We start from the raw sequence: 14,890 nt of genomic DNA, 5'->3' as shown, positions 1-14,890 counted from the left end.
ACAGCAACTCCACGGCAGCAAAACGCAGCAGCCATGATTTTTCCACAGTGCTGTAGGTGGCACCAGCTGTATTGGGTTAAAGGCAGCACTTCCAACACAGATAAGTCATTTCTAATAAACAGAAATTGGAAAAGCCTCCAGCATCAAAACAATATTAAAGATTGAATCCTTCTGGGAAAGACACGTGGTATTTGTCTGGCAAAATTGCTGCCAGCCATCCAACACTATAATTGTAGAACATTAAGTTTTATCCCAAATGCCAAACATAAGTGATGCTCCTGCATGATGTGACACAGCTTCATTTCCTTCTGGAGGAAATCTAGATCATCTTCAGCAGCACCTGCTGAGAACAGGGTGACCTCAACCAGTCTCCAGGAAGACATTCAAGTATTTATAATTTGACTGTGGCACTGCAGTATTGAGATGATGGGTTTCTACATGGAGCATGTAGCTTGAGACTGGTAACCAGTGCTACACCCTAGCAGGGACAGGGGACAGTAGTCTTTAATTTTGATGTAGGCAGTTCAGGCAACCCTAGCTCTGTGCAGGGAATTGTCCTGGAAAACTCTAGCTAGGCTCAAAGGCTACAGCTGCCCCCACTGCAGTCGCACAGCCACATGCTAATGACTCTCCTTGTAGGGGTAAATTTTGTAAGAGACTAACTCGCTTGGGTTTCTAAGCCTTGTTTGCAAAGAAGACTTGCAATCAGATTTACAAAAAATGCTACGGCAATTTAAAATGTCTGCTGAGATTTATGAAAACACCCAAACAGATTAAGGTGCCAAATGTTTTTAAGCGTTACCCATGACCTATGCCAGTCTTGTGTCCAAGGGTTGGCAGGATCAGCCAAGTAGAACTTCAAATTTTCTCTCTCTCTGTTTCTATTCTCATTTCTTCCACTGATTATTACTTTTCCCTCTGGAATATGTATGTTATATTCTAAGTATTACAGCCTACGATCCAGACCCAAGGTATATCTTTGGGTCCCGATATTTTGGGGAGGCATGATCTGATTTGGAAGACCTGTGCTGTATTCACCATGGGAATATTATGTCGTATGCCAATGACAGTAAATGCTGGCTGGCATTTTGTAACCTCAAAACTCTCATGAACCATTTCAGAGAGCTTGGCTGCTCATCCGTTTACCGTGCAGTTTGTTAAGCGGGCAGCCTGACAGTTGTAGTAACACAGCTTGACTTTCTCACAACAGCTTTAGGACACTGTTTCTTAAATCAAGACAACGCCTTTGAAGTTAGAGGAGAAGGCAGTGCTGGCTTTGTTACTGCAATCAGAAATGCAAGTTAAAAGTATGCATGCTAATTGTCAAGACTGTTGCCATATAATTAGCATCTATAGTCTGTACCCAAATTAGAACTCCCTTGGAAGCTTATTATGTTCTAATATATACCCAGCACGTATATACGTATAGCTGTGGTCTGACCCATCCTTGCATTTCTTAGCAGCTGTGAGAAGCTGTGTGAAGATCAATGCTAATCTAGATTAACAATGTGTCTTCAGAAATCTGTCCCACGTATTAGACACCAGGCAACGCAAGAGAGGACTCCAGGCTGATGTAACCGTCTCTCTATCGAGAAACCTGTTAGGAGGAGAGATACCGCTCCAGACATCCACATCCACCCTGGACTTCTAGTGCCTCTCTGCATACTCTGCTCACCCACAACCTCCGATGCTTCCTTCAAAGCTTCAGGTATGTGGCTACATCTTACGTTTTAGCAAGTGTTGTCATGTCTTCTGTGCTGGTATTAGGCTAACGCACAGCCCACCCTAAGGACAAGGGCTTAACCCGGCCCTGCTGCATGTTGCCTTTGTGGGAAGAGAGTGCAGGAGAAGGCGCAGTCTGTTCAGCTGTGCGTAACGATCCCCAAACTTTCCGCATCCTGCCTGTTGTCTGGGACTGCAGCAGATCAGCCTCGAGGGAAGGCTAATACAAACGGCCAGCAGCATAGCTCGGATCTTATCAGACATTATTGCAAGGGTATAACTGCAAATATGGCAGCTGAACATCCAGCATGTGTCTTGGGACTGCGGGAGCGGCAAAAGAATGACTGGTACTATCCACTGCTGCCTCCCATTTCTACCTCCTCAGCATTCATCCGGGGGTCACTGCAACCTTGAAACATCTGTCTTGTTTTTATTTATGTTCTTTTCTTACCACTTTTCTTTGTACTTTTCAATAACATTCATTAGAAATTACTTGGGGTTTGCATAATAAAAAATCTGTGCTTCACACAAGTAAACAAACTTTAAATCAAAGGCGTTAAACAAACGTTATAAAAGCTGTCCTATTAATTACATTCTGTGACTGTGTGACAAGGTAAACCAAAGACAGACTAGTCAAAAACAGACCCCCAAAGACACCGTCACAGAGACCAGTCACAAGAGAGGCATGAGAAGCACCCAGATCTCGTGCCCGAGTACCTTGGTGCCAGCTACCGGACAGATCAGCAGAACGTACAGCAGCCCATAATCCCACCTGACATAAATAATTGCAATACCCCAGGGACAAATTGCATTGTTCCTGTCTGAATTTGGACCTGCTAATCCAAATATGCTCTGAGTATCACTGTTACACGAGTAGCAGGTGCTTACCAGCCTTTACAAACAGAAGCTACTTGTCTAAGACTCCCACACACTTGGTAGTTTGGCTATTTCCTAATTAAGCCCAACATGAGATACTGCAAACAGTATTAGAGGTAGCTGCAATAAGGAGCTACTGGAAAATGATCTCCTATAAATAGTGGATAATACCAAGGAGGAAGAGTCCTTCACATGCCTGCACACACATACATGGCAGGTCAACGCGGAGAAGGACAAATCCCTCAAGGCCACTGAGACTGCGGCCAGCGCTGCCTCGCACAGGAGCTTCCACTCTTTGCTGAAACAATCCTCGCCTATACGAGTTCACGCAGCGCAAAAATGAGCCGTTGTCATAAATGGCATCTCAGTTAGCTCCCAGACTCTCTAGTCAGCTGCAATCAAAGATTTTTTGCATCATGCTGTTGTTTTTACAAGTCCCTTAAGTCTGAAGTATTCTTTACAGCCTCCCCAAGATACCAGGTGTTAACCCATACGTCACCACCTCTTCTGGTGCGCAGGGATTTTGCCGTTTGACTTTTCAAGGGTTTTTTCATACCCACATTTCATCTTGTAAAATCCTAATGTACTGTTTTTCACACCATTGGTCTCACTGCATTTAGCCAAGTACATAGTCTGACTTCTTCAGGTAAATATTGCATTCCTGCATAAAATTCCACAGACACACTGAATGCAGTGCATTTAGTTTATCATGCAACTGTGTTCATTTCTTCTTACAACCCTACAGCTTGTTCTTTCATTCACAGTACCTCTTTGTACCTTGATATCGAGAAACAAGCCTTAGATTAATACTTTTTTAACATCTTTATGTGTACAGCAAACACCTGCCAAAGACATTCTCTAGTCTCAGATAAGGTACTGTGGATAATCTTCCTACCTTTCTTTACACTTGTGTAATTCCACCGACTTTAAATCTGCTCGTTTCATGCAGGTAGAGAGGTGAAGCAAGCCCAGTGGAATAAGGCCAGTTGAAAGCATCACTCACTAAAGGATTAGGCCAATGAATTCTAGGTATTATCTGTTACAGCAGCTCATTACTATTCCAAAACAGACAAGCAACATTCAATTCAAGTGCTTTAGGAGAACTAGAAGTAGGAACAGAGAGAATTAATGTGAAGTGGACATAAATGAATACAGAAGAGCCTCCAGAACCTGTGCTTTGCAAACATGCACCCTCTACAATTCTCCTAAAAGTTGTTGGTTTTCCACCTCTCCACTAAGATTTAACGGCAGAAGCAATATTGAGAGCTCTCTCTGCCAAGTTTCATTATTTTTAAACCACATGCTAAAGTCCATTTCCTAACGCATTGTAAAGCCATTATATAAACAACGAAAATTGAACGATTATTAATCAAATTGTTTTTAAAATCCAGTCATTTTCCTCAGTCTGTGAACTGAGAAGCTGAATGGAGATGTGGCAGGGTCAGCAGCCTGGTATTTAAAGACCTGGGGTTCAATCTTCCTTTTCAGACACAGACTTTCCTGCGTGAATCACTTATTTTTTCCAAACTTTATTTCCTCAGCTGTAAAATGTTGCAAGACAACTAAATGAGATCCTTAGATACCAGGGTAATTAGAGAAGTGGAAGGAGGGCTATTTATGCTTTCAAATCATACGATTAGTCTTAGATTTTCATCCATTTTTGTATTATTTTATTTGCTGCCTAATTTAATGAACACCTGTGACTCTGAATTAGGTTGCCCAGGTACCTCTGCATATCACTATGGTTTGGCTGCACCAAATTGCTATAGAATTAATATAAAATACAATTACCACATGCAAGTATTAAAAAGGCAGTGCTTTTAACATCTGATAGCAGGGACACACTGCTCTGTAGAGATTTGCTTCTCTCCAGTTCCTAGGATGACTGAAAGTAACGCAGTCTGCATGGGCGTAAGACAATGAAGGGCTGGGGTGAGATTTAACATTAAGCTGCACTTACAAGCTTTTATGATGCTATTTAGTATAAATGAGAACACATAAAGCCTCCTGCATTTCATTGTTAGCACAGAAGTCGTCACCTAAGCACTGAGGCAGCTCTCAGCCCAACAAAATGGTAAATCAGGATAATTCCACCACGGTGTCACTACTCTCTGTAATGGTCCAATGCCTTGAATAACAGAGGAGAGGGGTGTGCAGGGACACACAGCTGTTCACAGTTGCTTATAGACTCAGAGCTGTGCCCCAACAGCACTCACACCCCCGAACGACTTACGCGTGCCACCAGGATACTGCCCTGAGGTCAGCAGCTCACTGCACTAATGGCACGGCTGCAGCACCAAGGAAGGGCAACGTTTCTCTCTTACCTGAGTTGAACCCAGGAAACCCCAGATTTTCTCTGCTTCAAGGCTCCAGTTCAGAACGTCCTTTCTGCTTGGAAAGTCATTTACGCTGCACAAGCATATGCTCTTCTAGAGCCCTCAAGTAATGAAAGAGGGAAAGAGCACACTGGCAAAAAATGTGCAAATGTTAAGTATCAGGCTCAGCTTGTCCCCACCTTTTTACAGTTATAGTTGAAAGTCAGTGTGTGGTTCAGCCTGGGGCAGCTGCAGCCCTTGTGATGTCTACTCGAGGGGAACGCACAGCCGGAAACAGAGCCCTTCCCCTACTTTCTGGTTCCCATCCTGTCAGATGCTGAGCACTGCCAAGTCCTCCTGAAGCCAAGACAGCTCAGAGGGAGAACTCAGCTGAGTAATAGTTGAAAGGACACTGACACCCCCCCTCCCCGAGTAACAAATTCTACACTGCACTATACTCCTTTATCAGTGTATTAAAACATATTACTCAGGTAGTTGCACTCAGTGCTAGCCTAAAATCAATTCAGTCATGCATAGTCCAGCCATATCACGAGCAGTAGTAATACCAAACACTAAGGCTGTACAATGATAAGAGCAAGATGATTTATTATATACCGAAGAAGGAAAAAAGAAAAAGAAAAAAAAATCATTTTCATCAACTATTCCCTCACAGGGGTCAGTACAATATAAAGAAAATAAGGACAAATGTACAAAACCACCCTGACAAGAAGGCTCTAGATGAAACACGTTCAAAGCACTTGCAAATGATGTTGCTGGACAGATGCAGAAGGAAACTAAATTAAGTAATTTTTCCCCTGCAAAACACAGACTGAAAAACTGATTTTGTTTTTAAAAATCCACAGTCTGCCTTTACCTGCAGATACTTCAGATAAAAAGATACATTTTTAAGTGTATCTTTAACATTTTTTAAAGGAGAGATTCCCAAAACTACTGCTTGACCACATTTATTTGAAAGCAGATTTTATTTTCACTTCCAACTTTATGCAGTTGGCAAAGAAGCCAGCCCAGCTCAAAACAACACGAGCTTAACCACTAACTTCAAAGAAACCAGGTCCATACTTCTCCATTTTCTGTTAATCCTTTGGCAACCATGGCATTTGTTTTTCCATAATCAGCAACAGATGTCCATCTCATCCAGAGCATCCTTGTATGTATGGTTGTAAAATTTTAAAAAACCCACAAAACAAAAAACACATATACGAGAAAACATCAGCAGTATGAAATTCCTGAAGGGTTTCAAGGCTTGCTCCTACTCAACTAAAGTCAACGTACTTCAAACTATTTTAGCTGAAGCAGGACCAAATCCTTACAGAACCAGATACAGATTCCTCAAAAAGCAAAACCTTAAGAGTGTTGTAACCCAAACGTAAGAGTAAAAGACAAATTTTAGCAATGTACCTTGCCTGGCCCTAGCCAACATAATATATTTAGCTAGGGTATTTCATTTACCCTTGACTTGGGCAAGATTCCATTGGTTACAGTGAGAGTATTACTTAAGTAACGTAGCAAATGGACATCATGCATTAGTAAGCTAAAATATGAATCCGTGCTTATGGCAATAGCTTTCCCTTCTAATGCCCTATAATGGGCATCTAGAAAAGGAAAAAAGACAAGCAGCTTTACAGAAAAAAAACTGCATTTGTTACATTGATGACCATCCTAAGCAACTCCACAGAAGTTTTCAGGGTTCCTTTTGATGTACGTGAAGAAAGCAAAAGTCAAAAATAGACCAATGTTAGCCAAGATTATAACACATTTACTCATTAGTGCAGAATGCAAAATAACAGCTAATGCTTAATACAAACAAAATAGTATCACTTTCATACTCCTCACAAATACATGGATTCCACATAGTTTACTTCCTTGCCTTAAAAGAAATGCTTAAATGTAGTATGAACTTCATGTGTCTTTAACAATATCATCCCAAATTACCAAAGGAACCATTGGAGCTAAAAAAAAAAAAAAATAGAAATGGACATTTAAGAGTGAGTTGCAAGGAAATCCCCATTTTGTTTTGCATGAAAAGAAAAAAAGAAGATCCACTGGTTGGATTTGGGTTTTTTTGGTTTTGGGATGGGTTTTGTTGTTTGGTGTTTTTTTTCATCAAGGGAAAGAAAACAATACATATATGGGAGGGAAAACATTTTCACAAATATAATAAATACCTGTTCTGATCCAAAACCAAAGTGCGATGTAGAGTTTTCTATTTAAAGAAAAACAACCTACAGAATAATGCCTTAAATATTAACAAATCAATTAGTGGTCAGCACAGTAAAATAAATATGAACACATTGATTTATATGTTTTTTTCTAGCAGCAAAGGTCATTAACTTACTGGCCAATGTGACAGCTTCACAGAAGTCCTGTTTCTTGGGTTTGCTACTGTGTTTCACATGAGAAAAAGATTCAATGGGTCTGGAAAACGGTACTACAGCTGTACGACATTCTCCCCAGCCCATCTATGTCAAACAGGGTTTAGCCAGGACGTATTTTCAATGTGTTTCGAACACTGATTTGGAGAACAACTTTCACAAAAAAAAATAAAATCAGGATCCACCCAGTTTCTCATGGTGACAAGCATGAGTTTGGATTGGCCTGAACCCTTATGATATTGGTGAGGTGGGGGGTTTTCTCTTTGCAGTCAACAATTTTCTATGCTGGAGGGAGAGCGGGAAGATCACAAACCATTAAGCAATGCTGAAGTGGGAGAGGCAAGCTTTGGTCGCTTGTAGGGAAGGGCCACAACAGAGCACTGGGACAAAGTGAGTCTCAGCTGCTTCTCCCAGCAAGAAATATCCTTCCTCCCATGTGGGAAACCTGTCGTACTTTGCCGCTTGAGGCCCACTGACTGCTTTATACCTGCTATATAACCCACCACTTTGAAATTCTCAGGATGATGACATTCCCTTCTTGTACTCCCGTGAACAAACCAAATAAGCTACAGGCCTCTCTGTTCAGGGCCATTCCTCAAAACCAGACTCAGACCTGTGCAGAGAGGAGCCTGCAGGAACAGCCCCCTGCACCTCCCTCGCACACGCTCCCGAATGCACTAGCACACGGCGTGCTGTGGCACGACTGCACCAGCTGTTACCAAACTGAGTTTTCGTACCTCCAGCAGTCACTGGAAATGCCGAATGAGGAGCAGATCGCTGCGCTGGGAGCAGAAGCAGCAACCAAAGCAAAGTGGTGAACAGTTGATTTTTGGGACACATGAAAGCAGACAAAAATGCCTTCTTGGCCCTAGCAATAAGCTAGACAACACCAGTACCTACAGCTCCTCCTGCTCATATTTTACAAAGTGCTGGTTTTCTGTTCCTAATTGCAGCCTGTGGGAAATGCCACGCTTTAATTTACAGCAAGAGGGATGTTTAACCATAATGCAGGGATCACTCTAGTGAAACACATTGCGGTAAGGCTCATCCAGCTCCCTCTGTCCCTGCACAGTGGTGTCAGACTAGCAAAACAAAAGACAGAACACAAAGAGAAAACCAGAGCCCTTCTTTGACTGCAAAAGATGAGGGGAAAAGGCTGATGAGAGATTTTTGCAAGGGGAATGTTCTTCAAGGCCACACAGAGGGTGAGCCTGGGGCAGGAAACCGCAGAAGAAACAGACTTACAGGCTGTCAAAACTGCTTAGTTAGTGCTTTGCAACCTGGGCACCTGTCCTCCTACCTTCTAATGTGCTCCAGTACACAAACCCTATTTAACTGGGCTTTGCACAAAGGAGGGGAGGGAATCCCCTTCAAGAAGATGTCCATTGCCCTGCCTGTATCTGCAGGGCAAGGATGAGCACGGAATGATGTAGGGGGTTGCTTTCGACTGCTGTGCAAGAGTTCACCTTGCCTGGATTTAGTAAGGCTGTGTTAAGGTTGTATGGCTACCTGATGCTCAGGTAGCTAAAGATAACAATACTCGATTTCTGAGAAGCAGCCAAGTGCAACAAACCTTTCTGAAGTGGACTATAAAGATGAATAAAAACTATCTGGATTTTTTGTCAGTTTACTCATTTTTCATTTTTTAAGGCAAGCAGAAAGTCCTTCTGGAATGCAAGAGGCAGGATCAGAATGGCAAAAAAGGGGGGTGGGGGAGCTACCTTCAATATTATGCACTAGGTAAAATTTATTCCTGGTAAAATGCTACTGAAACCAATGGAGCTGCATCTAATTCAACCTACTGCCTAAAAAGGAGTGGCAGACAAGCCACAGTGCTTCCGTTACCCCCTCTCTGCACCTGCCACTGAAGTCAATGAAGCTATACCAGCGTACAGCTGTAGCAGCACAGTGGTGAATCAGGTCCGACGGAGGTTACCTACATGCTGCGCTTGTCACTGGAGCCAATGTTTTAGAAACACTGTGAACTGGATTCCAATCACAGCTCCTCACATCTACCCAAATGAGCAGAAAAATAAACGTCAGCCCTACTTCTGCTCTTTATCTTCTTTCTACTTTTGCTAAGGAAAATCAAAACAGACACACACCCTTTGGGTTTGTCTACACTTAGAAAGTTGCTTAACAAGTTTCATGAATACTTCTGTGTAGCCAAAAAGCTGTTACTCAAACAATCATCACTCCTGACATTTACATCCTACCTAACTTTGGATTTTTGATGGTCCCTAAAACAGTGAAGTTCACATCAAGGAATGGAATTAAAACCCATTCTGAGATGGCAAAAGAAAGGGGAAAAAATTCAACGAATATTGGTAGCTCTAGTCCAAAGGAGCGTTTCACCTCTCCTCTATAACACCCATTGGGCTTTGTCCAGGGAATGGCATGGAAGTGGGACACACTGATATCTGCTCCCGAAGGTCCAGGCAGCCCTGCTCTCCCAGAGCAATAGAGCTGCAGGCCAGAGACCAACATTTGCTCTCTTCTACATCAGTATGCAAAGAAATTACAGCTGACAGCTCCTTCCAACCTATTCTCAACCCTACTCAGTCTAAGGCAGAATCAGAGCAGAGTACATCTCATCTGAGCAGGTTTGCTTTCCGATTCACTTCATTAAGCCACTGAGACCCCTACAGACTCTCTTCAGGGAGATGAACTACATCCATGGTGCATTAAGGTGCCCAGCCAACAATGCTGAGAATCTTTTTTCATTGTTAACTGGTAGAAGAGAGTATTTCTGAACGGGGCTAATCAGCTGATATCCAATGTCAGATGTTCAGAATGAAATCTGCATCACAGAGGAAGCGGTAAGAGGCAAGACCCTCCAAGGAGGAGAGGTATGCACAGCCTCTCTACAAGGATGTGGAAAGAACTTACTCTGGGCTGTAATGGGGGCCACAAGCAGCAATTTGTGGACACGTACACCACCTAATTCACACATTCACAGGCCCCATTCCTGCCCCTCCTTTACAAGCCCAGAGATTCAGCCTGCTGTAGGGAGGCATTCTGGAGCACTGCTCTGTGGTGTGCAAAGAGGGGAGTGGGCTTTGCACATGGTCCCCCTGTGTGGTAGAACCACAGAAGTTCCCAGCACTTCTTGGGCTTTGCATATTCATGCAGAAGGCTGGGGAGAAGACACAAAGTCCTCCCCGCCACTCAATACAATGAAGAGCCTTAGATAATTAGCAAACAAACATCAAAACACTTCATGTCCTGCACAGCATCATCCTGCCAACTATGACAGAAAAAAAATCTAACCATACCATTAAGTTTGCAGGTGTTACATGTATAGCTCGAGAGCATACTCCTATCAAATGGAGCACAAAGCAGGGCATGTGGCAAACAGCAGGCGAGAGACAAGCTGCTCTATTTGCAAACTACTACCAAGGGTGGCATATCATTGTACATAGCCTAGGTTCTCCATCTCATTCCTATACCGCTGTTCGGACACCTTGCTTTTATGCTGTTTGCTTTCTAAGTGTTGTCTGAACTCCATCTCCTCACTGGCCCCGGCGTTGCACATGGAGCAGTAGAACTGGCCACTGGGGGTGACGCACATGGCCAGATCCCGAGGAATCCTCTGGCGTGAACGGGGATTGAAGTAGGGACCTGAGGAGACAACAGAAAAGCCTGGTTTATCTGTGAGAAAGAAAAGCATGAGGCAGCTCAGTGACAACTTCTAAGTCCAACAAATGTTTAAAAAGAAGAGAAAGATTAGCTTCTTTAACTGATTAGAGTCTGAATCTTACTTTCCCACATGACTTCTCCACTGAGATCCAGATTTATAGGGGTGTAGCATATAGGGGAGCAGTACTTGCTGGTATTTTCTAAAGCAGTAGAGTGGGTTTAGTGCCCCGGTCTTCTTAAGAATCAACAGGGCTTTGAAAATTAGGAGTCTAATCATTTAAGTGATAAGGGTTTTTTTATTTTTTTCCTTAACCCTCCAATTCCAGAATTAGAACAGTCTTTTGATTAGAATAAGCTGCCTCAGTTTAAGATTATCACAAAGTGATATTTAATAGAACGTTACAAGATTTATCTTTTCCACATGACAGTGGTTAGAGTGACATGATTAAACCGCGCTTCACCAGGAATCAGGGTTTCGCCTAATATGTGCTCGTAACACAACTCAAAATGAAAAGAGAAACAGATGCTGGGCTGGACACTACAAAACACACTTTAAATCGTAGTGAAGAGGCAAAGTTGGTATCTAACACCTGAGGAAGGACTCTCCTCTAGGAACAGATGGTCTTAGAGGGAGGCTAACATGCTCTCATTCTGGTCATGGGAGTGCAAGTACAGGTTGATGTGCTACAGTAGGAGTCAAAGCACCTGGCCACTTGCCAAGAAAATAAAGCAGGAAAATTGTCACCACTTAGAGCAGCCTTAGAGACAGGCAGATGGTAAATTAAGTTACAAACTGAGAAACCGAACTAACAAGCAGGCTGACAAAACAAAGCAACTTTAGCAGCTGGGAAAAAACATGCAGACATGAAGGATCAGCAGAGCTAGGACCAGCTCCCTTCACAACCTGTCTCTGCTAAACCAGACCTCAGAAACAGAAGAAAAACAAGTCTGTTTATTATTCATTATTATTCCAACTATAGGACAGATGCAAGCTCCCAGTTACCTGTGTTGTTTTGAACTGTATACATATTTCTTCTGTTCTGCATCATCTTATATTCATTCCCTTCTTTCCTTGCCCTCCGTTTGCCTAGTTCTGATGCATCCCTGAAGATTAAACAAATATGAACAGCTGCAATTCAGAGTTTTCTGAGAAAAAGACTGCCAGAGACACTGCCACATGCTTTCAGCCTGAGCGTGAAGTTGAACAATACCTACGAGAATGAGTTATTCTGTGCTTCTGCAAGACGCAGCCGTTTGGCATGATTTTTCCCTTGGTAGTGAGCCTGTGCCACAGCCGGAGAACTAAATGAGGCATCACAAAGCTTGCAGTAATCATTCTCTGTGGCCAAGATCACTCGGCCACCTGGTTTACTGGATCCCATCTAGCAGCAAAGGGAGAGACAGCATGTGAAACACAAGAAGGTTAAATTGTTGAAATATTTGATGCTCAGGGGTTGAGACCAGTATCGTCTTCATCAGGCAACCAGAGAGCATATGGATTCGGACACTCTCAAGAGCTCCACAAACTGTTCTTGCAAGAACTTCATTTTCCCTGGCTCAGCCTCCAGGAGAATCTGCAAATTCCTGAGATCTAGGCAAATCCCTGGCCTCGGAGAGGAAAGCAACCTGAAGAAACACCCTGTACCTCTGCAATAGCTACAGAGGCTTGTTTACTTCACAGCAATGATTTAACTCCTCTACTCCTGACTGCTGGGAGCTAATGAACAGTGACTTTCACACTGAGGAATACCCACTGAAAGGTAAAGGTGCTCCTTTCTCCTGTTTACAGTGTACCTAATCTCTCCACAGTACCCTGTTTCTACACAGCTCCCTGACCACACTAAGAGATAAAAAAACAAAGGCAGAGCTGCCAAACCTCTGATCCTTACCCTTCAGATAGGAGGACACCTGGATCAAGACTTCAGAGGAAGGACCCAGCCTCACATGCGTAGCTCCTGCCATATGAAGGACACCTTGTCTGTCTAGTCAGACCACACACTGATCGGGGCAGCAACCACGCCTCCTCAGTGTGTATCATCCAGAGAAAAGTGCTTTGTAAACAGTGCAGCAGCAGCGATTCACACAGCCAGGTCACTGCGGCACTTGCCAAGTCCAGTTTCTTTCACGTCTCCTTTGATACTGTTCAAGCTTATAGACACACGCACACAATTCTGACTCCTACATTACAACATGAATCCTCACAGTGGTCTTTTTATTGCCATGGACCATTTTCTCCATTAAAAAACGCATCAGATACCCTACCACATCCCACTACCTAGGACTGGACCCCATGGCCTCTCAACTCAGTTCCGTGAGCCGCAAAGTTATTTTACATGGGACTGAGTCCCCCTCTGGCGGCTCTAACAGCGCCGTGTAACAGTCTGCTGCTTACGGCAAACGCTCTTTGCTTTTGTACAGACAACAGAGGCTTATGCTTTTGGAAGTGACAGGCACAGCTTCGACCCCTGCAGCCCAGCTGTGGTTCCCTGCACAGTCACATGCAAAAGCCAGGTTAGCTGTTAAGTCTCATGACAATCAGAAGCAACGAAGAAGAAAGCAAAAATCATCTCTTTTGCCTCTAATGTGCCCGAGATAGATAGAATTAATCTGGATCACGGAGGGAAGCATCCATTCGCCCTACACACAGGAATGAGCACTGCAAAAGGCATAACAAAAAAGGAATTAGATAACAGCCCTGGGCAATGGGTGTAGGAGCACCTAAGCACTTTTTCCATGTAGGCTTCCCTTACACAATGGAGGGATGATTGTGCAGAGTGGATGCTACACCCTCGTGTCCAAATCCAGCTCCAACAATGCTGGTTTATACCTGCCCTTAAACAACCATAATCAGCAGCACATCAGACTTACCTAGGAATCAAAGGATTTGCCATACAGAAATAGAACATTTCAAGTCCAATATTTTGCTGCAAGGGCAGACCAATATCTGCGTCTTCAAAGGAAAGCAAATATCTCACAACAGGCCATTTCCACCATCCTGTGCCATCACAAAGAAAATTCTTTCCCAACTCCTGCCGTACTCCTCAAAGCGTGAGATCTAGTTATCGTTATTGCGGGTTAGGTGACAAGTAAGCAGCATGATTTCAGTCACCTTCCCACGTCTTACCTGAGCTGGAAGGGAGACAATCTGAGGCGGGGCAGGCTCAACCGAATTACTCATTCTGGCAGGTGCCGGACAGCTATTGGCAGCATAGTAATTTCGGAGTTTCTTACTGTGGTTTTTACCCTAGAAAGAGAACCCAATTAATCACTGTCCTAATAATAGTATCTTACACTGAAAGAAAAAGGATCCAGAGATCAAAGTGAGAAAGTGGCCATGAAGATAGCGTCTCAGGTAAAGGAGCTGTCACTCAGAAAATAACAGCTCTGAACTTGAGAGATGCTGGCACCCCCCCTTTTCTCCAAAATGCTCATCACTTATCACGATTGGGCCTCATTTTCAACTGATTTTCTCAAATCAGTAAGGTTACAATTGGTTTCTCAATCTGTTTCTATTTCACTTAAAACTAGCATTTTTAAACATGAAACATTAACTGCTTTGCATAGCTTTTTGATAAACCTGGACACACACACACACTTTTTTTCCTTGCAAACATGAATTAAAACATGAGATTGAATCTAAAAAATCCTGCTTCATTTTTATTTTCTCTCGGAAAACATGTACTATAGTTCTTTTTGGTGTTTTGAAAACCTGACAGAGCTACATGAGAGTATGTATATGCATTGTGGATATATAGTAAGGCGTATACATAAATGCAAGTTATGTACTATAAATGCACTTCTGTCCCCTCATGGCAGAAACCAGCCATTGAAGTGTAACGCTAATTCAACCTACCCCTTCACTGGCACGATACCACTTTTTCAGGGCCAACAGCAAATCTGAGATCTGGTGTCCTGAGGATATGGACAACCACTCTTTGGTGGCAA

General features: G+C 43.1%; 1 protein-coding gene across 3 annotated transcripts in view; it reads right to left on the bottom strand.

Moving 5' to 3' along the window:
- The window catches only part of ZMAT3 (zinc finger matrin-type 3), a 410,758-nt gene that overhangs the window by 390,501 nt on the left and 5,367 nt on the right, over positions 1–14,890 (bottom strand). For 2 of the 3 annotated variants that reach the window (XM_075157372.1, XM_075157373.1), the window contains exons 3-6: positions 14,070–14,189; positions 12,161–12,327; positions 11,949–12,049; positions 5,493–10,927 (exon numbers count right to left, since the gene is read on the bottom strand). In XM_075157372.1, coding sequence (XP_075013473.1) covers positions 10,716–10,927; positions 11,949–12,049; positions 12,161–12,327; positions 14,070–14,189 — 600 coding nt within the window. In that variant the 3' untranslated portion in view covers positions 5,493–10,715. Of the gene's footprint in view, positions 1–5,492; positions 10,928–11,948; positions 12,050–12,160; positions 12,328–14,069; positions 14,190–14,890 lie in introns of those variants that run through there. The other variant, XR_012674684.1, reaches the window with a different exon arrangement.

The sequence above is a fragment of the Calonectris borealis genome, chromosome 9 (assembly GCF_964195595.1).
Source record: "Calonectris borealis chromosome 9, bCalBor7.hap1.2, whole genome shotgun sequence".
Classification (NCBI taxonomy): Eukaryota; Metazoa; Chordata; class Aves; order Procellariiformes; family Procellariidae; genus Calonectris; species Calonectris borealis.
This window is presented reverse-complemented; position numbering and strand designations above follow the sequence as displayed.